This window comes from Coturnix japonica, chromosome 4 (genome assembly GCF_001577835.2).
Source record: "Coturnix japonica isolate 7356 chromosome 4, Coturnix japonica 2.1, whole genome shotgun sequence".
NCBI classification, from domain to species: domain Eukaryota; kingdom Metazoa; phylum Chordata; class Aves; order Galliformes; family Phasianidae; genus Coturnix; species Coturnix japonica.
The window spans coordinates 74,858,813-74,882,094 of NC_029519.1; the positions used below are offsets into that span (position 1 = coordinate 74,858,813).

Here is a 23,282-nt window from a genome sequence, read left to right on the forward strand (position 1 = left end):
TACTTCTTGCAGGTTGCTTGACAAATTGCTATAAAGAGTTTAACACCTGGCATAGCTCAGATAAGGAGCAACATATTATATAACAGGCTTAAGCCTTCTGCCTTTATTCTGTTCTCACCCACTCTGTATATATACTTAGAAACATTAGGCCAGCTTATCACAGGATTACACAGAAACAACAGGTACTCCCTGGTTTATTTTACTTTTAAAAACGAACAGTCAATGCTCCATTTTACACAGTGAAGATACCTCTCCACTCAAGGAACGTAACTCATGGTATTGAAAGAATAAATAAGCTTTTCTACAGAAAAGCATTCAGAAATTTTCCCCGCCTGGTGAAATATGTAAAGTATGATCAATGTAAATGACACAGGCTCAAAGGCAGCTGGGAGAATGACTGACTGAAAGTTTCACTGTAGACCACAAATGGCCTGGGCAAGTAACGTGCAACCCAGTTACATTATTGAAAAGGCTCATCAGTTCTTTAAATGGACTTTTCAGATATGCCCTCAGAGTCTCAGAAAGGAAGATTACCTTTTAAAGCTTGTAAGATGGATGACAAAGAAAGATGCAAGTAGAAGCTGGACATAAGATGTGTTTCCATTATGCTTTGTGAACAGAAGAGTTTGTTCACTTGCTAACTGGGAGGCAAAAACTCAATCTGCTGGCTGCTACAGAAAGTAAGGGTAAACTCAATTAAGAAATTGAAAACATGACATTGCATAACAGAGCAAAGGAAGGCAGGAGTACCACTACTACCAGTACTACCACTACTCCCACTTTCAAGTAACAGTTCGAGCAATCACACCTTTTGCAGTCAACAGGACTGCAGAGTTTTGGTCTCACTCACTAGAGCAAAGAACTTACACCCTGATATAATCAACACATGTCAGTGAATAAGGTGATGAAATGCTGAAGTTTACCATTCCCCATTAGTCTGTTAACGTTAGTCCAAGAGGAGCTGTTTGTCTTAGAAATCAGCTATTTCTTATTTGCTCTTAACTTATGAGTGCCTATAAATACCTGAAGGAATGACAGAAGAAGGCTCTTCTCAGTTGTGCCCAGTGCCAGGACAACAGGCAGAGGGAATAAACTGGAGCACTGAAGGATCTATCTGATCACCAGGAAATGCTTCTTTATTATGCAGGTAGTGGAGAGCTGGCACAAGGACCCACAGTTTGTGGGGTCCCCTTCTGGAAAAGCTTCATGAGCTGCCTGGGCACGTGACCTTGGGCACCCTGCTCTGGTGGCCCTGCTGCAGGCAGGAGTTGGACCAGAGACCCAAGCTACTCTCAGCCTTTCTGTGAATCTGATCCTGCAAAAACAAGACCAAAAGAAAATCCATCAGAAAACCTCAACTTAATTGCTCTTAGCTGCGTTGTAGAATCCACTGCACTGTAGCAAATGGACAAAAGAGCTTCAAAATGTCCTGAATACAGAGTGTGTGAAATAAGACTTATATATCCAAACACATGATTCTAAGTGACTTGATTCCCCCCACTTTTCTCTTTTCTTGGAAGAAGAGGGCTTTGCTGACCAGGTACTGCCAGTTTACAAAGAATCATTCTTCAGTAAGTTGATGCAGATGAGTGGTTTGCAGCATGCAATCTGTTGGAGCAACAGCAGGCAGCAATACACTTATTTGGTCTGATGAGTTCAGCTTCCCAGCTTGTCATTCTCCAGAGCCCTGGATTTAAATCCTGTACTTTAGTCATAAGTAAAAAGCACCCTTAGACAACATCACGCTGCTTACATGCATAATACTACCATCCCAAACAGTTGTACTAACGTGAGTCAACTGCCTGCTCAAAGGAAACCAAAATTGGAAAGCATGTCCAGACATCTTTCCCTCAGAAAAATCAGACTTGTGTAAGCTGTGACATACTTCACGTGGAATGCATGCTAGTTCACATCATGTAGGTTACAGATAATCACATGTGAGTTTATTGCTATAGTATTTTATTAATTTTACTGTGTAATACTATGCACTCCTTTTTCCTCTACAGGTACTACATCTGCCTACTGCTTCCTTTTATAATAAGGACAAGTTGGATGTAAGTATTTTTGCAGCAAAAATGTTAACTTCCTACACCTTCTTTGCCATTAACATACTCAAAACGATCACTTTCTGGCTATTAGGGCCTGTCATGTGAAGTTAGTCTTCTTAGGATTTCCAGAGAAGTACTGTCAAGTAGCACCTCGTGCTATTTTGCATCTATGCAGATTTGTGGACCTGCTGTACTTCAGTCACACAGATGTACTGGAATGAACATTTAGGTTACAGACCCAGATTTCATACCAACTGCTCTCCTGGTGACTCTGCATAAAGTATAGCTAATGACATAATATTATTACATATTTCTGATCAAAAAATACATTCAGACTAGTAGAAGGTTTACAAAAAAATATATATAAATAAATCACTGTGGAAAACTCAGTAGATGATTAATATCCACCTTCTCTCTTTTCGTTTTACAATTTCCATAAACCACAGGACAGAAATTGGACACTATCCACTTGAAAATCCCAATTGTAACTACCATCTCTGTAAGCAGAACAATATCATTTCTTCTGGACAGTACAGTTACAGAAATACAAAGCTTTACCTGATGCATTTTTCACCTTATGTAGATTCAGAGTGCATCAACAGGTACTTACTTCAATATCTCTAAGCATTGAGCTGGAGGAGGCCCCACAATACAGCTAAAAGCTGCAGCAAAGCTGAAACTGAATATACAAATGTGAAGAATAGAAACAATGCGAGAGGTCTGGTGTTATTTCTTGGTTCAGTTGGAAAAACAGAAAAGAGAGAAAACATCTTCCTTCAAACAACAGTTGCCCGAGAAAAGAGCAACAGTAAGAAATTTACTCGATTATCATATATTTATAGAGGTCTCTTCCACTGCAAGTTATACCTGAATGTACTGCGTCTGGATTTAACACATCTGAAGTCACAAAGCGTTTTTGTGTCCAAGAAGCTTTAGTGTTGCATTTCAGCAGATTTCACATCACTACTTGGGCACTAGTGAAACATGCTCATAATTCAGCAAATCCTTATTAAAACCTTTCAACAAGCAAAGTGGCAGTAATTAACTCATTTGCCCAAGGCCACATAACTCATATAATTGAGTTTATTACTTCTAAATCTCATGCCTCCCAGACTGCTCCGCGCTTATCTTCACTTAATTAAGAACTGAGAAAAACAAGACTTGCCTTTAAGTTCTCATCAAGGTGCAGCAACAACGGATCCATTCAGATTTGTTCTTCGTGCCTTTTGTGCACTGCATGCAATCACATCAGTTTTATTGATAACACGTGATGAAGCCTCAGGCAAGTATATTTGAGAAAGATAATGAATGCAGACACATATTCCCTAGGACTTCCCAAAGAATCCTTCTGTTCTCCTATTTGAGGATTTCAACATAAAGAAAAGCACATCATAGTCATGTATCACTCATAACATCTTTGTTAACGAAGAATAAAGACTACTTTTTTTTCCCCAGCGTGTCAGCAGAAACTATAAATTTTCCAGCACCATTGAAAATAACTCCATATTCCTCAAAGCTTCCCTAATCTAGAGAAAATGGAATCTGCACCATTGTTTAGTCACATGACATCAACTCATTTTTCCACTCTGTGCCTCGATTTTAGATCAGACATAGAAGGTCCAAGTGATGACATACACTGCCACCTTGTGTTATAGTTCAGAACTGAGAAACCCTGCAAAGATTCCCATGACATCCAGCTTCAGGTGTACTAATAGCATTTCTCACAGCCACTGTGCCATATTAAAAGCCTCTACACTGTTATGTAACAGACTTAATTCAGGCTGCAACACATGCAAGTCTCAATGGCCCCAAGAAACAGCAAAGCTTGCTCTTCTCCAGTAACTGATGCAGATATTTTGAACAGTATTCGCAGACAGCAAAAGCTCAACGACACAGATATTAGCTTTTAGGTTTGAGATGCTATTCCTCCAGCACAGGTAAATCAAAATGTTAAGTTACTCCATTATATGTTATGATATTCCATTAAAATAATAAAAAATGAGGCTACACTATTGTTGTATTGAACCTGAAGAGTAACAGAAAAGTTTTCCCCTTTAAGCCCCAGGTCAGTAATTTGATAATGGGTATTGTATCACCCCCTCCCCTATATGAGGAAAACTGAAATCTCATTTACCTACGATGGCTGAATGTAAACTGAGCAACTATATTCTGGATGAGCAGCACAATGGGATGGGAACTCCAGGACTGGTAGAAGAGGGATATGAAACTGTAGGTATCTCAGTGGTTTGTAGCCAAGCCAACCCTCCTGCTACATACTGGCCTTAAAGGGGAAGCAGAAGCAACAATTCATTCAATGTTCTTAAGTCTCAAGCCAAGCACAGTTGCCCTGTGTCTTCTTGCAAAGCAGTCTCAAGCCCAGCAGCTGGATCACAAAACATGTTAGCAAATAGAAGAATAAAAAAAGGATGGGAATGGTTCTGGAGAAGAAAACCAGTGGGCTTTGAAAATGCATTGTCCTTTCAAATATACATTGAATGGAAGTTTTATTTTCTGTAAAGAAAATAAATTTTATGTAAGGAAAATAACAATGGAAGACTGGCCTTATAACCTGGGTGAATACGGTCATCCAAATGAAACGTAGCTCTATTCTAAATAGTAGGGTATCAGAAAAACCTTTCTAAGTGCATTATCTTTACACAGATCAAGACTAAAACACTAAGCAACCTGTAAAACACCACTAAATTGTTACACAGAATCACAGAATGACCCGGGTTGGAAGGAACCTCAAGGATCATGTAGTTCCAACCCCAATTACTTACACAATAGTAACATTGAGCCTACCTACTAATATTACATGGGAAGTATTTGTATTACCTTGTTTCTCAAAGCATCTGTTAAAACAGAAGCATCATAGTAATTCACAGAATTCACAAACAACTCCAGCATTCAGCAGGAATCTTTGCTGCACTAGCAGACAGCTTTTCCCATCGTGTGAGGTGGAAAACAAGCGTTCCTAAAGGAACAAGTAGCTCTCACTGACCGATCCTGACAGAAGGTTGGATTTAGTTTAGAACACCACTCTCTAACCAAGTACATTTGTTGCTTCCCTCACCCCACCCAAGTAGAAAAAAGCAAGACACGAGTCTTCTGCCATACTAATGTATTCCATCTTTCAAAAAGAAAGACATGATTTTAATATTACTTAACAATATGTTAAAAAAGTAGCCAGTTAGGCTTCAGTGTTAATACAATTATACACTCTATAACAGATTCAATAGTGTGAGTACTGTTCTTTTTTTTTTTTTTAAATTTTCTCATTCTGCAAGTATTCTTACACAAGCTGGCTACAAGTCAGGAAAAAAAAAAATCAAAACACAAATAGCGTAACTTGTACACTCTTAAACAGTAGATTGTGAAAGAACTGAGGAAATACTTGTCCCGTAAGAGCCTCTTTTTCATGAAGTCATGTCAGGAGAATTTTGGAGCAGATGAAAGCACAACTGACTAGGTCCATTCCTTTGTCAGGAGTCAGAATGACAAAACATAGCTAGATGCAGAAGTGACAGGAGCCACTGCAGATGATGCAAACTAGTATTTTGGCCTCCACCCGAGCCTAAGCAATTTAAAGTCTCTGAGGCCAAGGCATTCAGAAGGAGATGGAAAAGAGCTATTGTTTCATCTCCAACGGCATACAGCTACAATCAAGTAAGTCTCACTCACAGACTACAAGCACACAAGCTAACAAATTCAGGTAGAAAGTGGCAATTTTTCAGTCCGCAAGAATTATCAGGCCAAAGGGTTCAGTGCAGATCCACACAGCACTGGGGACAAGGCAAGGCAGCACTGGCTCAAGACCAGATAAGCTCTCAGCACAGCAGGACAGGTAAGTGGAGTCGTCGTTCATTGATTCCTGCAGGATTCCCTCCCCGTATTGTGTCATTTCAATGTGCAGCAAAGGTGGTTTTTTTCAAGCTAAAATTGGACCAGTTGATGGAAAGTCTCTGCCTTGTCTGTCTGGCAGAATCCAAGCAGAATCTGGAAGAAAAAAAAAAAAGTGATAAAGTGAAACCAATATACTTCAAAAAAAAGGAAAAAAAGAAAAGAAAAAGAAAGAAACCTAAAAGTGATGGCATCCCTTTTTCAAGGGCAGCTCCCACTCGGAAAGGCAAAACTTCTTAAAAAAATAATATTAAAAAAAGTTATTTGCTCATTACCCACATAGATCAGAAACCAGTTATTTTAAACACTACTGTATTGGCAAGAGCAGCTGGAAGAAGAAACAAAGAATACTGCGTATTTATCAGCACAGATGCTTGCTGAGTATTAACCAAAAACCACAACTGACATGACTGTATTTACCATAACCCTTGCAACAATAACAATGAATAGTAGGTAATTCATAAAGCACAAGCACCAAGGGCATAGAACACTGCTCTGTCCTCATGCCAGTCTGACTACAGCAAAGTGGCATTTGAAATGAACATTTGAAGAAAGGATGTTTGTAATACAGCAGATAAATAGTCCACATACTAGAAAAAGAATCTTCAGCACAAAAAATCCACTTAGTAGCATTCACTGGGTGCAATGCACACGCAGGGAAGAACTTCTGGAAAAGGCTGGCATGCACTAAGAAACAGGCGTTTCAGGGACTGTTAATTCATGCTCAGGTCCTTTTTATTGAGGGTGTAGCTTGTTTGGGCTAAAAGATCCATGACAGCATCAAGGTAACTCCTTTGCATAGGAGTTCCCTATATGGAAGGCTACATGGTTTCTCCAAGAACTGAAAACCAAATACAGGGAGCAAACAGAAGGAGAGAAATAGGAAGGGTATGGTGGACAGTCAAAAAGCAGATTTCTTTTGTTCTTTCCATGCCAAAGTTAGAAGCAGTTTGCAAAATTAATTCTGAAGTCCAGGTGTAATGATGTTATCTGTTGCTCTGCTCCAAAGCAAGGAGAAAGGATGATAAATTAACAGAATCAGTAGAGAGACTAATTCCTGTGCAGCTTACTGCCATGGAGAACTAGCAGCGTTGCTAGCTTGCTGTTGATTATACTGGTAATTATTAAATGATATATATTAAAGGTCTCTCCATGCTGTTTGCCTAGAACAGCACTTATAGGGGCATTTCAGGCATCTCTTCTAAACGTGAAAATTGGTATGCATGAAAACTGTAGTTATACAAACTCCCAAACAGATGAAAGTTAAATAGATTGTATCATTGAGTTGTCTAAAAGTCATAACTACTGTTTTATAACCATTCATCTGGAATCACGTATGGCAAAATCTTGTGTGAATTTCAGCCACACTTTCACATATAAAGAACACATTCCTACACTAGCACTATTTAATATATGTCACGTTGCAACTATAAAACCTAACTTGCAATCTAAACAACAAAATCTGTTAGCTGGCACAAATCAGTCATTCGAGAGTAGTGAATATGTATTTCTGGATATTTTGACTTTAAAACACTATAACACTGGTATAAAATAACATATGAATGTCATAAAGAAATAATACTCAGTATAGAGAGGCAGCTGTCCCTTGTAATATTCCGATTCATATTACTTCCCAGGCACACCGACTACCAAAAGTATCTAAGTTCAGAAAACATTTGATATCCATACGGAAAGCCTGATTTTAAAAACAAAAAGCCCAATTCTTTAAAATCAATGGCTTTAGTTGTGCTGTGAAACAACCATTGATTCTAAAGAATTCAACTGTAGAAAGTTGATTTATCTGATGCATAAACTCCAAAAGCAACTAAAATGAAAAGAACAGTCTCAAGTACCAGTTCACTCTATTGTTATTGTCACTGTGCTAGTATAGGCATCCTCCCTTATCATTAATAGAAACTAATATTTGCAGTTGGGCTATCTCTGTTTTATATGCAGTATAAAATTCCAAGGAGCTCCCATAAACATGTAAGAAAACTCATGAAATAACCTTTTGAAAAACAGCATCTGAAATCTAAAAGTTGGTTGTTCAATAAGTTGCACCTTACAGAGCATTTATCATCTTTACATTAAAAAAACCGAACTGTAGCAAGATGATCCTAGGGTTTGGTGACTAATTGTAGTGGAAGAACCACAACAGCTTTACACGCAGGAATTACAGCACTTTACCTTTTAAAATACTCCACTTCTCGCTCTGTTTCATCCATTTCCACACTGTCTAGATCAATATCTTTGGGTAGGAAAACATCATCTACAAAGGGAAAAGGATTACACTACATTAGATTCCACTGGGGAAGGAGAGAGGAGAAAGGAAGAAGCTGGATTAAATATGGGTTTTTTGAGAGCTGTCTGAGCTTTGCAGACCAGTGATAATTCATATTTAGGCTGAATTAATACAGATTTGTAATTGAAAATGAGTTCTTAAAAACCTCATACTATTATCTCTGCTTAATCTTTAAAGGAGTTACATTGGAAACAAGGAAGAGACAAACCAACAGTGAATTTACTGATCACGTAGATTGCAAACGATGCCAAGAGCCTGGAATACACATGAGAAACATTGTATTATATGAAGAGGCGTGATGAATCAGGTAGGAAATGAATCATGCTTGACTGCCTGAACTTTGATGGCCTTGCTACTATAAAGGCAGCTTTAGAAAGAAATAGTATTTCTAAAGAAAAGACTTAAAGAATTCTGGTTTTATAGAACTGCAGAACCCCTTCTGGGACATTACAGGTTGCTTGTGCAAGTCATGCTATTTGCAATTAGGATTCTTCTTCAAACATTCTTCTGATGTTTTAACACAATCAAAATAGCGCGTCAGCTATTATAGCTACTGGTATAGTACACTGTCCCAGCACTTCTTTTTCTTGAACTTTCTATCATAAAAACTTCAGAGAATGTCATTTGCAGCAGAAACCAAATTGAGAATTCTTTCCTCTAAGTCTCACCATCTTTCTTTTACATCTAAAGTCAGAACTACTCCCAGTGGCTACCCAGCCCAGATCCAGGGAGTAGCACAATTACCTCTATATAAAATCAGACTTGTATTCCTACATTTCCTATGTTTGAACAATAGCTTTCAGAAATTGTTAAATAGGCTTGTTTTGATAGCAGAAAAAGCATGTATCTGTGTGTATACACATACACAAAGAGAGGAAGAGGTGCAAGAAGTGACCTAAATTCCTCCTACAGTACACCACCCACCCCTATGCAGAAAAGATTGGAGTTCTGTCTTAGTTAAATGACTGGAGTATGCTGTTCTCTGTAAATTAACATTTTACAAAGAATTAAAAAAAAAAAAAAACACAACCCAAAAACCTCACAACGATATGGTATTCAGAAGAACTACAGTACAGGAGAAAAACGTTCAATGCTGCACACTGGTGCAGATTGCCACTGGAGGATTGAGCTGTTATATGATTACCAGGCAGCACAGCAGCATGAACTGCAGTGTTAAGTCATTCTAGCACTTCACTTGTGCGCTGCTGCTGCTCAGCTGTGTGCTCTGAGCAGACATTTCTGTACCACAAAGCTGCCCCAGCCACCAGCCCCAGGAAGGACCAAAAGCACTCAGGAACAGACCAGTGGCCCAAAGCAGCAGATAGACTAGCATGCTGCCAAAGCAAATCAGCTAACAGTGCATGTGTTCATCACCTTTGATATTAGCCTCAGCTGTTTTCAGGAAAAGAAAACAAAAAAACATAATGGCAAGAAAATTATGTCACTGCAACTTGTTTGGGTGAACTCAAAATTCTATGTTTTTATTGTCATTATTATTATTATCAGGTGTATAAAATCTACTTCCTAGCACAAACTGATATTCACATGGAGAAAACACTCAATATATTTAATTAAACAACTTTCCACTAAGTTTTCACACCGGCAAATAAAAAACAAGTAGTGAATTAGTTTACTGTTGATGTAAATAGTATACGAAAATAATTATTACCACTAAGAAATGAATATGTATTATTATTCTTTGACAACAGAATCCAATAATTCCCCTTGTGCAAAGGTTAAAACCAATTTTAGACTAAATTCAATTCTATATGAGGAACATCCCTGCTTTTACACAAATTCATAATGGAATTGAGCATGCTGCTAACAGACAAAACCCTACAAAAACAGTGGCATACACTACCTTACTGAGGCTTTAAAGCCTTCTACATCTTTTCACTTGAAGCACATACACATATCCTAAAAGGAAAATGCTATCTTCAGATTGTGCATCACCAGTGAGCACCATTACAAACAAACTGAAGTTACAGTGACTCGAGTTTTTCCTTACACCAATTTCTCTGGGTTTTTGTTGTTGCATTTGTTTTACATTTCCAGATTGACTAAAGAAAGATTTTAAACTTCTGCACTTAAGTAGTAACAGCAAAAAAGAAAAACAAACTTCATTTTTCTTACCAATGGAATTGTTGACTTTGTCCCCTTTTTTCTTCTTGTTTTTCTTGTTCTTGCCTTTTGGTTGAGGAGAATCTGCAAGTATTAGCTTATTATTCTGCTGCTGCTCACTTGGTGAAGGGGATTCGCTTGTGATGGGTGCTTTCTCTTCCTTTATGTGGTTCAACTGTTTTTTGTTGTTGTTGTTTAATTTCTTCTCTTCTTTTTTAGGTTCTGCAAGCACTGGGAGTTCTGCTGCTTTTGCTTTGGATTCTATTTGGTTTCTGGTTTTAGTCTGAATCTCAGCTGCTTTGCAAGATTCAACTGGCTTTTTAACTTGATCAGCACACGGCTTGTTTATTTGCTTTAGTTTCTGTTTGTTGTTTCCTTCTTTATGTTGATGCATAATATCAAGCAGAAAAGAGAGGGGTTCATGCTGCTTTACACTCCCCTCTTTCTGATAAAGCAGTTTTGAGTCTCTAGTGTTCACAGCATTGGATGATTCACAGCCTGTCTCGGAAAGCGGCCTCTGCTCTGTGTGATTCACGTGTCTTGACAGTGAACCAGAGGAGGTTTCTATCTTTTCTGATTGCTCAAGTGTACCATTCTGAATGTCTTCGGGTGCATTTGGGACAGATTCCTTTGCTGCCTGGCAGTTTTGAGTAAGCACGTCCACCTTCTGACAGTCCTTATTTGTTCGCTCTTTCTTCTTTTTCTTTACAGCCCTCAACTGCTGAAGTTCCTGAAGCCGCTGTAGCTCTTGTTTCAGCCTCTCCTCCTCTTCCTCCTCTCGCCGCCTCTGCTCTTCAAGCAACTGGTGATGCTCCCTTTCCCTGGCTTCTGCTTCAAGTCGAGCCTTTTCTTCAAGCTACAAAATAACAAGTAGATTACTGGAAGTGACACAGATTTTGGATATGAGTGTTAGCTATCATCACTAGTTTTCTATGTGAACACTTTAAGTCTCAGAATGTTAGCATAACCAATTTATTTGATCCACAAGCATGCAGCAGGAAGTAAATAACTGTTTAAAAACAAACTGCCTTTTAAAGTACATTAAAATCCTTTTGGAATTTCTATGTTTCCTTAACACATCTGATGTCAATACCAACTGTTCATCTTCTCTTTGCTACTGTTAGGCTTAACTTCACACCAAAGATTTCTATAATCACAAAAACCCATTGAAAATGAAATTTCCCACTTGATCCTCTGATCTATTTGTGTATTACTGAGGTAACCAAAGCTTGTGTCATACGTTGCATCACTTATCTATTCTCTTGCTATATATGCCAGCAGCTACTCTGCTTCGGTGTTTATTAACATTAGGAGAAGTAGTCATTAAAAGCAACTCAAAACAAAACACCAAGTATATCAGAGGTGTTTAAAGAGCTGTCAAGAACAGTAAGGATGGTGACATTTTGTTACCTGTACCTTGTACTGTTACCACGTAAAATAAAGATATAAAAGACTTCTACCAACTGTTACTGCAAGTACCTGAAACTCTGTGCAACATTTATCTTGCATGACAAGCAAAACAAAAGCTGTATGCTGACAATAATTATAATCATAAACTCTTTTCACGTATTTAAAAGCATCTATAGCAGATTCCTTTTCAAGTTATACAGGTCATGCAAAAAGCCCCATCTCTCTCTTATGTCTTCAGAACCTGTGGAAACATTATAGCATGCAGACATAGTGCCAGAAACTAATCCACAAATACAAAATATTTCCCGTGAAGTCATATAACATGATTATCAGAATACATAACTTTCAGCAATCAATCTCATTACAGTTTAAACTTCACACTTAAGGTTGATAACTAAATTGCAACAAGAAAAGCAATCTTTCTTCTTGTTCACCTTAGAAAAATCATTTTCTTCTGTTAACTAAGCAAATGTTGTTTTTAGAAAATAATTTCCTTGTTAAACTCAAAAGGTTTTTCCTGTTTGTTTGTTTTACAAAGTGATCTATTTTCTTTTTTATTCCCCACTCTTTGCAGCTTTGCACTTCACTTGGACTAAGGATGGTCCTTCATGTCATCATGAACCCCTTCCAAGTTGCCCAATGCAATCATACTACAAATATAAAACCTGACTTCTCCGCATTCAAGAAAGTATCAATCACATGTTTTTTGGCCTCCTACTGTCATCCATCATTCCAATAAAGAAACACTAACTTTCTAATTTCCTGCACTACTTCAATGCCCATTTAATACAGCAGCCAGATTTTTATTTCTGAAAATTAAAAATAATTGTGTGGGAAATTCCCACATAAAGATGACTTGAAACTACGAACATAATAGCAACGTAATGAGAAATCTTCCTAGTCTAAGAAACTTCTAAGGCAGCATCGGAAGAGGTAAGTAAGCTTCACTTAAGCAAACAGACCATCACAAATGACAAAGAAAACAATTAAGCCATTATTATTAAGTCAGCACATAATGGTACTCTTACCAGGTGAGCTCAAAACATGCTTACAGATTCAAATATATGAGGTTTTAGGATAAACACCCTCTTTTATCTTACCTTTCGTTGCTTATGTCTTGCTCGCTTGGCTGCCCGAGAACTGCTAACTGGTTTGGTTTCAGAGCTGTTTATGAACTGCAGCAAGTCTTCCACCTTTCGATGGTCAACAACACTTTCCCTTTCAGAGATCTGATCTGGTTTCTTGGGCTGCTCCTCCTTCCTTTTGGTCAGACGTAAACGAAGTTTTTCTCGCATCTCTGCATAATTTCTACTGGTAGGTGCAGCTGGTGGCTGAAGGACACCAGAGAAATATCTAGTGACTAAATATAAAAGTTCCACTGACCTAACACTCTCAAGATTTTGAAACTGTAGAGACCTCAAAAAAAACCTAGAAGTTCAAACCAGAACACCGAATTCCATGTTGTTTGTAGGCGTACCTGAAGGTGTATGTAACAGGCAACAGACCTATCAAGCTTGTTGCTAGCTTGTGAACTCTATTTTCCAACTGGAAGAATGACTAATTTTACAGAGGAGTACACAAGTGAGAAGACAAAGGCCTTTAGCAGCGCAAGAAGAGACTTTGGTATTTTCCTGTGATGGGTGTACTACATTTGGAGATTTAGAAGAGCAGACATCTGCTACTGTTTTCAATTTTCATCAAGCCTCTTTCAGAGTTTGAGGTACATGGGCCCCTGGGTTGATTACCCTGCATGGAACTATGCCTGCCCATCTATCTGGGGCAACACTAGTTCAACTCACTACACCAGCAAAACAAAGCCTATTAACTTCTATAAAATCCTGAGCATTCTATTCTGCCACTCTGGCACATCAAACAGCTTACTGTTCGATTGGACAGCTGTCAAAAACAGATGAAACACGAGCACGGTGCAAACATGCAGCAAGAAATGGGATCCCCCCTTTGCCCCTTTCAGCCATAGGGCAGGGCCTTTTAATTTACTTCAGACTTTAAGATGAAGTAGATTCCAACCAAATACATGCCCAATGAGCAGAACTTTTACTTCAAATACAAAAAAAGTGCCAGAGACTCAAATCTCATTTGTGACCTGATTATTAAAAGCGCACTACACACATAAAGATAAAATAAGGCCAGCAATGAAATATAATTTTAAGTTAAGAAAAACTTTAATGTAGCACCTTTAAATAGCTTTGAGCATTTCACTTGTGAAAATGAATTGGATATTATTGAAACTTACTCCGCCGTGGCCGAAGAACTCACAGTAACAACAGTCACAGTATTTTCCTTCCTTCTGGTTTGTGGATGTTGAGGTACTTGAGCTATGCTCTGAACAGCTGTCTTCATCTTGGCTCTCCTCTCCATCGTACTGTTGATGATCATAAGTGTTACTGTTCTCGCAGCGATGGCCTTCGCAATCAGGATCACTGTGTGAAATTAAGTAGAAGTTGGTAAAAAAAAATAACACAACTTCTGGATAATAATGGAAATATTTGAAAGAAAAAAGAAAAGCAGAAAAGCATACAGTTACGTGTACATCTACCAGAAACAATGACTCTCAAACTGGGATGTAAATAACCAGTGATGTATCAAATTCTAAGGCCTTCATACAGAAGCTTTCAAATGGAGATGCTCAAAACCAAGCAGAAAGAAAAATATCATTGATTGTAAAGAGATTTATGAAAAACTCATTAGGTGACTCAATAGATCAGTAGCCTGCAGATGTGATGTTGTTTGAACTGTAAAGAAGTTTTAAATTTAAAGGAAGATCTTATCTAGTGTTATTACTTCTTTGTTCATACATTAGCAAGGTGAAAATATCATAACCTTTCATATCTACAAAACATATGCACACCTTCTTTCTGAAGCAAGAAACTCACTCTTCCAGCTCCCCCAGAAAAGATGTTTTATCAAAAATTAGTAATCAAAACAGAGAAAAAAAAGTTCAAATTCAGTATTCTAATGAGAGGAAAAACAAAACATATAACAATAGGTAACTGCTTGCTATCTCAAACTTTCTGACTAAGCAGAACAGTGAGACAGCACGTGCTATGGAACAACAGATACAACTCTGTAGAAATCAATGCTTCACTGATTCTATCACCCAAGCGCCAGACTTACCTGCAGACACTTGGTGGGGCACTTACAGAGCTGTCTGTGGTGGAAGTAGGAGGTACAACCGTAGTAGGACAAAGACCTGAATGGGGATCCACAAACCCAGGGGCTGTTGCAGCAGTTTTGGGAAAAGAAGGAGCAGCAAGGTTTGGAAGATGGGGTGTAGAAGCTGGAGACAGTGCAGCAGGAGACAGTGAAGGAAGCGATGCTAAACTGGTAGGACTATTTCGTGGTGCAACTGGTGCAGAATGTCTATGGTCCTCTTTACTAATATTGTGGAACACTTCACCTAAATTTGGAAGGAAAAAAGAAACTAGTTACAATTGAAAGAAATTAAGTCTCCAATTAATTACCGTAACAGTCATTCAAAGTGACAGACTTTCTCAGAGTCACTAAAAACTATGAAGTATTTCCTGATCTGCCTACTGGGAGTCCCTAACCCTAATAATTAAGATGCTTTAAAAATTTCTTCTAGCTAGGGAAGTATAATACTCAGGAGTATTAAGAACACCAATTAAGATAATACAAACTACAACAAACACATATAAAACTTTGATTAGCTGTAAGCACTGGAGTCAGTTACTAAGAAGTGTGTGAATTACATCCTTACCTATTGATGAAGGTCTCTTAGATGATACTTTGAATTGGTTGCTGCTTGACTGCACTGTAGTAGCTGTGCAGGAGACAGAAGAAGTAGCAGAAGAGGTTGCCATGACAACTTTGTTAGCTTCCATAAAGGCATCCTGGAAATTGTACAGACATTTCTTCTTTGCAGCATTTTTCTTCTCTTTGCCATCAGTAACTGCTGATCCTTCATTGCTAGACGTGGTAGGAAGTGCTTCGGGTCTTATTTCTGAGAGTGCTGGCGTTAATATATCATTCCCTTCAATTGAAGTGCACAGAATAATTAAGTACAACAGAACTATAGAATTGTTTTTATGGCACTCAGAATTAAGCATGTAATAATTTAGATGTGATATTACAAGATCAACAAGCATCTTGTTCACAAAGGCTGGGTCAGACCAGCGAAGTGATTCCCCCGCAAACAATTTCTTGCCCTGAATACAGCTGTAACAAAATGCGTTACTAAGTCTCAAAAAAGAAGTCAATAACCTTAAAGTTACAGCTCTAAGAATCCTGCTACATGTATTAATAAGTAGCAAAGATGCTACCAATCTATTCTTGAAGAATTGAAATTGGATACTTTATTTCTCCCCAGGGAGGTGGTTGAGTCACCATCCCTGGACACGTTCAAGAGCTGTTTGGATGTAGTGCTCGGAGATACAATGTAGCTGAGGGTTGTTAATAGGGTACAACGGTCAGGTTGCAGTTGGACTTGATGATCTTTAAGGTCTTTTCCAACCTGAGTAATTCGATGATTCTATGATGCCATACTAAGTATGTGAACTTCAATATCTGAAGTCCAGATTAGCCATGCAACAATTGCAACATATGAAGAAGTGGCACATTCTTCTAATGTGATGTGATAAATCTTTAATTACTGATAATTCCAGCTAACCATGGGAACACCTCTGTGATCAGACCTTATTTCTCTATTTATTAACCTCTTCTATTTAACTTCAACCATTAATATCTCCAAAGGCTTCCTGGCTTACATTAATCTCGTCCTAGGTGAATGCCTCTATTGGTCTGACAAGGTTTATCTCTGTGCAAGGTAAGGAGGAGAATGCAGTACCACATTACCAGTGTTCGTGCAGTCACGTAGAAAATAAGCAGATCTTTGTGACAGATTAAAAGCAACATAAGTTCCCCCTGAATTCCAATTCCTTTGCATCCTAAAACATTCTAAGATGAAAATACTTCTACAATGAGCACATATGAAAAACATTATGCTATCCTTTTGCCTTCAGAGTCCTATTCCCAAGATGCAAGAATTTATTTTCCAATTTTCAGTCCCACTCAAGTAGAAATGGCAGCAAATCCCTGCCAGAATCCCATCTCATTAAGAACATGACGATGAAACCTATCATTCCTGGAAATAAGTGCCACATTCCACTGCATGACATTAAGTATTTTAACTAGTCAGTGTCAAGCAATAACAAAACCTCACCAGGAATTGTATCAGGCAAAAACGTAGCAGGATTCCAGTTCTTGTCATTCATCATCTCTGACCCCCAGAGACTTATAAATTTAGAGCTATTCCAATCTGGAGTGCTCCCAAAACAGCTTGGATAAATATGATCTTGGAGAGATGCATTGAATACTTGATGCTTGTTTGAATGATTCTGAACTGGAGCCGGTGGTAATGCCTGCAAAAATAGAGAGTATTTTCCTCATTGATATTCTGTTTGCTTACACAGTCACTCCAACAGCAACATTCAAATCATAAATTGTTTCAATTGTGAAAGGCATTATAAAAAGCTGAGGGTAATAAATGTTATTTCCCAGAATGATAAAAAGATCTCTCCGTTGACTTTTAAAAGCAGATAATGTATTACACAGATTTTATGTACAATCGTCTATTTTATAATCATAAACATTTCTCTCAGATTTTGATAACAGATGAATACAAAATGAAGTATTCTCCAAAAACATTTGGGCTAATGTATATAGGTGGATCCTCATTTTTCATCTAAAAAAGTATTTATGTCAACCTAAAACTTAATAGGAAATATTACCTTCCAAAGCCCAAGCTTCTAAAAACAATCCTCTGTGACCATAACAACCATTACTACATAAAACAGCTGTGATAAAGGGATTACTAACACTTCAGAATTGGAAACAAGCACAGTAGAAAAACAAATAAAATGCTGTTATCTGAAAGCATCATTTCAACTTGGTTATATTTGTCTGCTCTTCTCATCTAAAGTATTAACAGATTCCGGACTTAAAATTCCACAGGCAATGGAAAAGCAACTGAAATCAACTAAAACAAAAGAAATGCTTCTTCCTGTCTTATACAGGCAAGTTGTTGCTCAGGGTTCAGAGACCTCAAGCAATGCAAGCATTATGTTCAATTACCACATTTCAAAAAGCCAAAGGGAAGTGATTCTGTCCTGTTTCTGCACTACATTTAATGCAATGAAACATTACACAGATGTAGACCAATATTAAAAGCTGAGATCAGTAACACTTCAGACACTAACACCTAAACACATTGAAGAAAACTCATCATATACCCAGTCACTCTTGTTTTTTTAATCTAGACATTTTCATTATCTCACTGATCTGGAAGGTCGAAGCAGCTCAAGCATCCTCCATAAAAGAAAACTTGCACATGTGGGTACAAAAGAAACATCACAGGGACAGAACATCCTATCCATGATATAAAGAACCAAGCCCCGATCTGGCAGAGTTTATTAGTTCCTTTTACTACAAGCTAAGCTGAATTAATCTGGCTGTTCAAATACAAAAGTTCCCCAGATCTTCAGCTTCCACATATGTCTTTCTAGCTCCAACACAACAAAAACACACAGAGCCCAGCTCGTTCAGGTGCTGTGCCAGAACTACTAGATCAGGTCAGTATAACAAAGCCACTCGGTGCTAGCAGCTTGCCATTCCATATGGAGCTGCTGGTGTAGCCTCAAAAATACACTGCAGATGTTTTTACCATGCAAAGATCTTTTCAAAAGAATGACAGCAGAGATATGAGTATCACATGGACAACAGCCCGAGTAGACTGCTACAAAGGGATGGGGATGAGTGCAGGAAGGATGGCAGAAGGTGGTAAAATTTGGGATTTCAGAAGAAAGGCTGTAGGCTGTTAAGAAATGTCAATACAACGCAACAGAGAAGGAAAAGACAACAATAAGACAGGACAAACAAAGTTAATGCTAATAGCAGTGCTAAGAATTAATTAATGGTTATCACAGTGAGCTTATCTTCTCTTCTTTCAACTAGATCTCTGGATCAAAAAAAGGAAGGTGAGAGGAATGCATCACAGTAACCCCTTTAAGCAGGGCCCATCGTTCAGCTGAATGAAATATGTGAAATGGCACCACATCGATATCAATTCCTAATTTTTGATTCATACTTCCAAAAAAGAGACAGCAGGTCTTTCTCCTTGCTCTGTACCTCCTTCTTTTTCATTTGCTCTGAGTGAAAAGAATTTTGCAGAGCCTGCAAAAAACCAAGTTCCCTCAAAGCACAAAAACCACTCGAAAGGCTCCTAATGCCTGTCTAAAAATAAAAATGAAAAAAAGTACTTGCATTTTGAACTAAAAATCTCAGAACATTATTGCCAAAATGGAATATTAAATTTTGACCTCCAATATATATTAAATGAAGATTTAATTAGTCCTATTATAGAGATGAAAGTCTTATTACCCTTCCCACCATTCAAGACCCATTTGACTCTAAATTCTTTCTAATGAAAGCAAGGAAAGTATCAGTCTTCTTGATGCAAAGCTACTCTTAGCTCTGCTGCATGAGCCTTTCTCCAGTTCTGACTATGCCCTATTCCTTACACTTTGCTATTCCCTCTAATAGAACTCCTATCAGAGTCCAAACAGACCACAGTTTAAAAAGCAACATTTACAGTTTTACAGATACTTGGTCACCTGCTAATTTATACCAGCATTCAGTAATTTCCTAGGATCAGGACACATCTACCTTGGCAGACTTACCTTACTGTGTGTAAAGGGGGAGGCTGTATACAAGGTGGGATGGATAAGTGGACGAGGAAGGTGGGGAATTGTATGCAATGGTATATGTCCATGGATATGAGGATAAAGATGAAGTGCAGGATGTGCAGGTTTTTCAGGATTCATAAACTGATGGCCAGCAGGCAGGCGTCCAGTTGCAAGTGCAGAGGCTGTTAGACCTGAAGCTTCTTGTTTGCAAACATGGCATTCACAAGCATTTGGACCTTGGTCAGCCTGTAAGTGCAAAATAAAATCAATATACTTGACAATACAATCAGTTCCCTAGATCCCTTTTCTTAATAATCATAGATACGATTTACTTTTGAATACATGTATTAATAAATTCAGAGCATCCACAGAATTCCTTCATTGTGAAAAAACATTAAAAGCACTAATGGAGCATCTTTATCTTAGTTAAATATCAAACGCTCTCAAGATTAACACATTTTGATACCAGATTTTGAACACCTACTATCAGTGGCAATACAAAAATTTGTATCAAATTACCAAGGACAGACAGGAATAGGAAACCTTGATAACATTAGATAGTTGATAGATCAGTTCCATTTTTATAGTGGAATTGGATGTTTATATCAAAGTATATGGAAAAACAGTACACAGAACAGCAGAGGTAAGGGCTGATCAGCTGACAAAGTTGGAAGAAGTCCTAGGACTTAGGCAGAGCATGGCCACTAAGTCAAGGGAAGGGATTTTCTCTCTTTTGCTCAGGAGCTCCCACCTGACTATCACCTAATCACAGAATTTCTGGGGTTGGAAGAGACCTTAAATCACCTTTGCGGCCCTCTGCTGGACTCTTAAGAGATCTGTCTTTTTGGCACTGGGGAGCCCAAAACTGGACACAGCACTTTAGATGTGGACTCATCAGGGCAAAATGGAGGGGGAGGGCCAAACCACTCTAAGATTTCAATTGCTGTAGAACCTATTGTACAATAAGAGTGAGTGGTACTTCCTCTCTCAAAGTGGTAAACCCATGTTACAGCTGAGGATAACTCAGATTGAAAGATACACAAAGACACGTGCATCAGATGAATTACTTTGATGGTCATGGAGCTATTTGCTCAGCTGTTAAACCAGACCCCTGCTGAGCAGATACTCTGGGTGAGGTTCCCTGTGTGTTTTAGTGAACTTACAGAAGGAGAGTGCAACTATCTTAAAAACAAACAAACAAACAAAAAAACCAAACATGCAAACACACACACACACACACACAAAAAAAACCAACAAAAAACCAAAAACCTACACACATTATCTATACAACAGGCTACTACACAGGGTTTCAACAAGGCAAATTAGTCCTCAGATGTAACATTAAAAAGTGCCCATTAACTACATGCCGTCATTGTAACCCCCTCAACAGCAGTTTCACATAATACCAACATTTAACAAAGACCACGTTCAAACCTCCAATACACATTTCTTAGTATCTGTTTTTCATTCATATAAGCACAAAGATAGAAATCACTTTTACTGAATACATCTTCAATATAACTAATGTGTTTAAGGTTGTGAAAAAAGAAGGATATTACCTAGGACAATGTTTAATCAACAGCTACCTACTGATAACTCAATATATTCAAAGTTGAAGATATAATTCAGGTTTAAGACATAAACGCATTATCAATCAAGCAGTCAAATTCCTGATGTTACTAAAAGGTTGCATTTTTTTCTTCATATGTTACCATACCTGTTGACTAGGGTAAGAAGGTGGTGGACTATCCATTTTCGCTTCATCTTTCCTTAATGCCCTTTTTCCTAGAGACATTTCCTCCTTTTGAGTCCCTGGTGGCTCACCACTACTCTCCCCATCCGCTTCTTCATCGTCTGCTTCTGAGGAACTGCTGCTAGTACTGCTCACCTGAGGAGACTGTATAACATCAACTCATTAACACAGGAGTGAAGGACAAGCTCTTCTTCAGCAGCAAGATCCAAACGCCAGAAAAAAGAAGACAATTTAAGTGCCGTACCTCATCCTTCAGTGCCATGTTTTCATCTCCGCCATTTAGCTCACTGTGAATTCCATTCATGTTGGCTACCACTTCTGCATCATCGTAATTATTCAATGGATAGATATCAGCAAACTTTGCTGATAATGGAGCAACATCTTCATCATCACTACCACTGAGAGGAAAAGAAGCTTAGATAAATCCCTGTGCTCGGTAACCTCAGTTATTATGAAAGCAGTCACCAAAATGAAATAAAGTTTAGAACATCACTTGTATAAAAAACCCCAATTAGGAATTCAACTATTTTCTTTTCAGTCAACTGGCCTTATTTTTCAAATAAATGTCAAGCAATCTCTGTACAATCCTACTAAATACAGTGGCTTCATGCCTGAACAGCTAATTGGTACTGAAATAAGATTATCTTCTATTTCTGTGTAAAATATTATTCCATCATTGCCTTGTGACCAAGAGATCTACTGTCTTTATAATTACAGGATACAGATGACCTTTAATTTGATGAAAAATACTTCTGCCAATGATTTTGCTTAAAGAGAGCGTGAAGTGGCATAAAAAATGTAATATATACACAATATGTCAAAGAAGTAACTGTAAGTAATCGACACTGAACATGTGAAAGTAAATCTTGAATTTCTCTACTGTAATTAGTTCCTAAATGATCCCTCACCTAAGCAATTTCCTGCTAACCTTCCTTCAGTTAACAGAAGCCTTCTCTCCCCTATTACAGACAGCTAGAACATGCACGTTTTAGTACCCATTCTAGGGAAATGCTACAAATATCCTTTAGTTCATGTACAAATATTGTTTAGTTCACAGCAATCCAAAGCTCTTAAGAAAGAGCTCTCACACTGAGCACCACATCTGTTTGTATTCTATGAGACACTTCACCAAAATTTAAGTGATGGCACCGTAAGTCATGCTTGAAATGTGCAATGAGGAAAGAAAACAAGCAGGCTTAGGTCCAGTACAAGGAATGTCTCTCCCTCAAGAAGCAGTGACATTTCCCTTAAAAAAAAAATAAAAATCTATCTATATATATAGACTATATACTTATAGTATATACTTGGACTCAACTGGATTATTTTCTGAATTCTGCATTCTTTGTTTCAATTTAAGCATCAAAGCTCATGAGAGTTTATAGAAATAGCAAAACATGTGGCTTATGTAGCAATCTGCATTGCCACACAACCTGTTTTCAAACATGCCACAAATTGATACAGAAACTCTAGTCCTGTTATGGAAGTGCAAGTCATACATCACAGTGGATACAACAGGAAACTGAACTTAGTGAAATCATATTCATCAGAAGCATCCCATTCATCTGTGCTTCTTCTGAATTCAATATCAGGATTAACTTAATTTCTGATAATTTCCTGATGTTAAAAACAGCATTATCTAACAATGGTCAGCCTGCATAACTTGCCTTCTCAAGTTCAATTCACTGTTCCAAAGTTTTTAAACTGAGAACTTACAAAGTTGGTGCAGAACCATTGTCTGCGAGGATCAGCCTTGGATGCTGCTGAATTGTTATAGGTGAGCTGGAACCCGATCCTGAACTTGCTGAAGACATACTAGGTGGGCGGATCTCAGATAGATAATCAGGAGCAGAGTCAATTTGCAGTGGTAACTGGTTAATGTGGATATCATCCGTTATAGGAGAATCCATGATGCCACACGTCAAAATGTGTGAAAGGCTGCAGTCATCACAAGTACATCTGTTCAAGAATTAAGATTACAGACTTTTATGACCTTCAAGTAGCATTCATTTGAAGCAACCAGACTCTTT

The 23,282-nt window shown here is 38.0% G+C and overlaps 1 protein-coding gene across 1 annotated transcript in view; it reads right to left on the reverse strand.

The window, feature by feature from the left end:
* Window positions 1-5,154: 5,154 nt before the first annotated feature.
* Window positions 5,155-23,282, reverse strand: part of FAM193A (family with sequence similarity 193 member A) — a 65,584-nt gene continuing 47,456 nt past the window's right edge. Inside the window, exons 11-22 of the mRNA XM_015862793.2 lie at window positions 22,969-23,211; window positions 21,500-21,653; window positions 21,220-21,399; window positions 19,497-19,748; window positions 16,982-17,180; window positions 15,521-15,793; window positions 14,917-15,199; window positions 14,036-14,222; window positions 12,882-13,112; window positions 10,384-11,227; window positions 8,136-8,217; window positions 5,155-6,044 (exon numbers count right to left, since the gene is read on the reverse strand). Coding sequence (XP_015718279.1) covers window positions 5,951-6,044; window positions 8,136-8,217; window positions 10,384-11,227; window positions 12,882-13,112; window positions 14,036-14,222; window positions 14,917-15,199; window positions 15,521-15,793; window positions 16,982-17,180; window positions 19,497-19,748; window positions 21,220-21,399; window positions 21,500-21,653; window positions 22,969-23,211 — 3,022 coding nt within the window. The 3' untranslated portion in view covers window positions 5,155-5,950. The remainder of the gene's footprint in view (window positions 6,045-8,135; window positions 8,218-10,383; window positions 11,228-12,881; window positions 13,113-14,035; window positions 14,223-14,916; window positions 15,200-15,520; window positions 15,794-16,981; window positions 17,181-19,496; window positions 19,749-21,219; window positions 21,400-21,499; window positions 21,654-22,968; window positions 23,212-23,282) is intronic.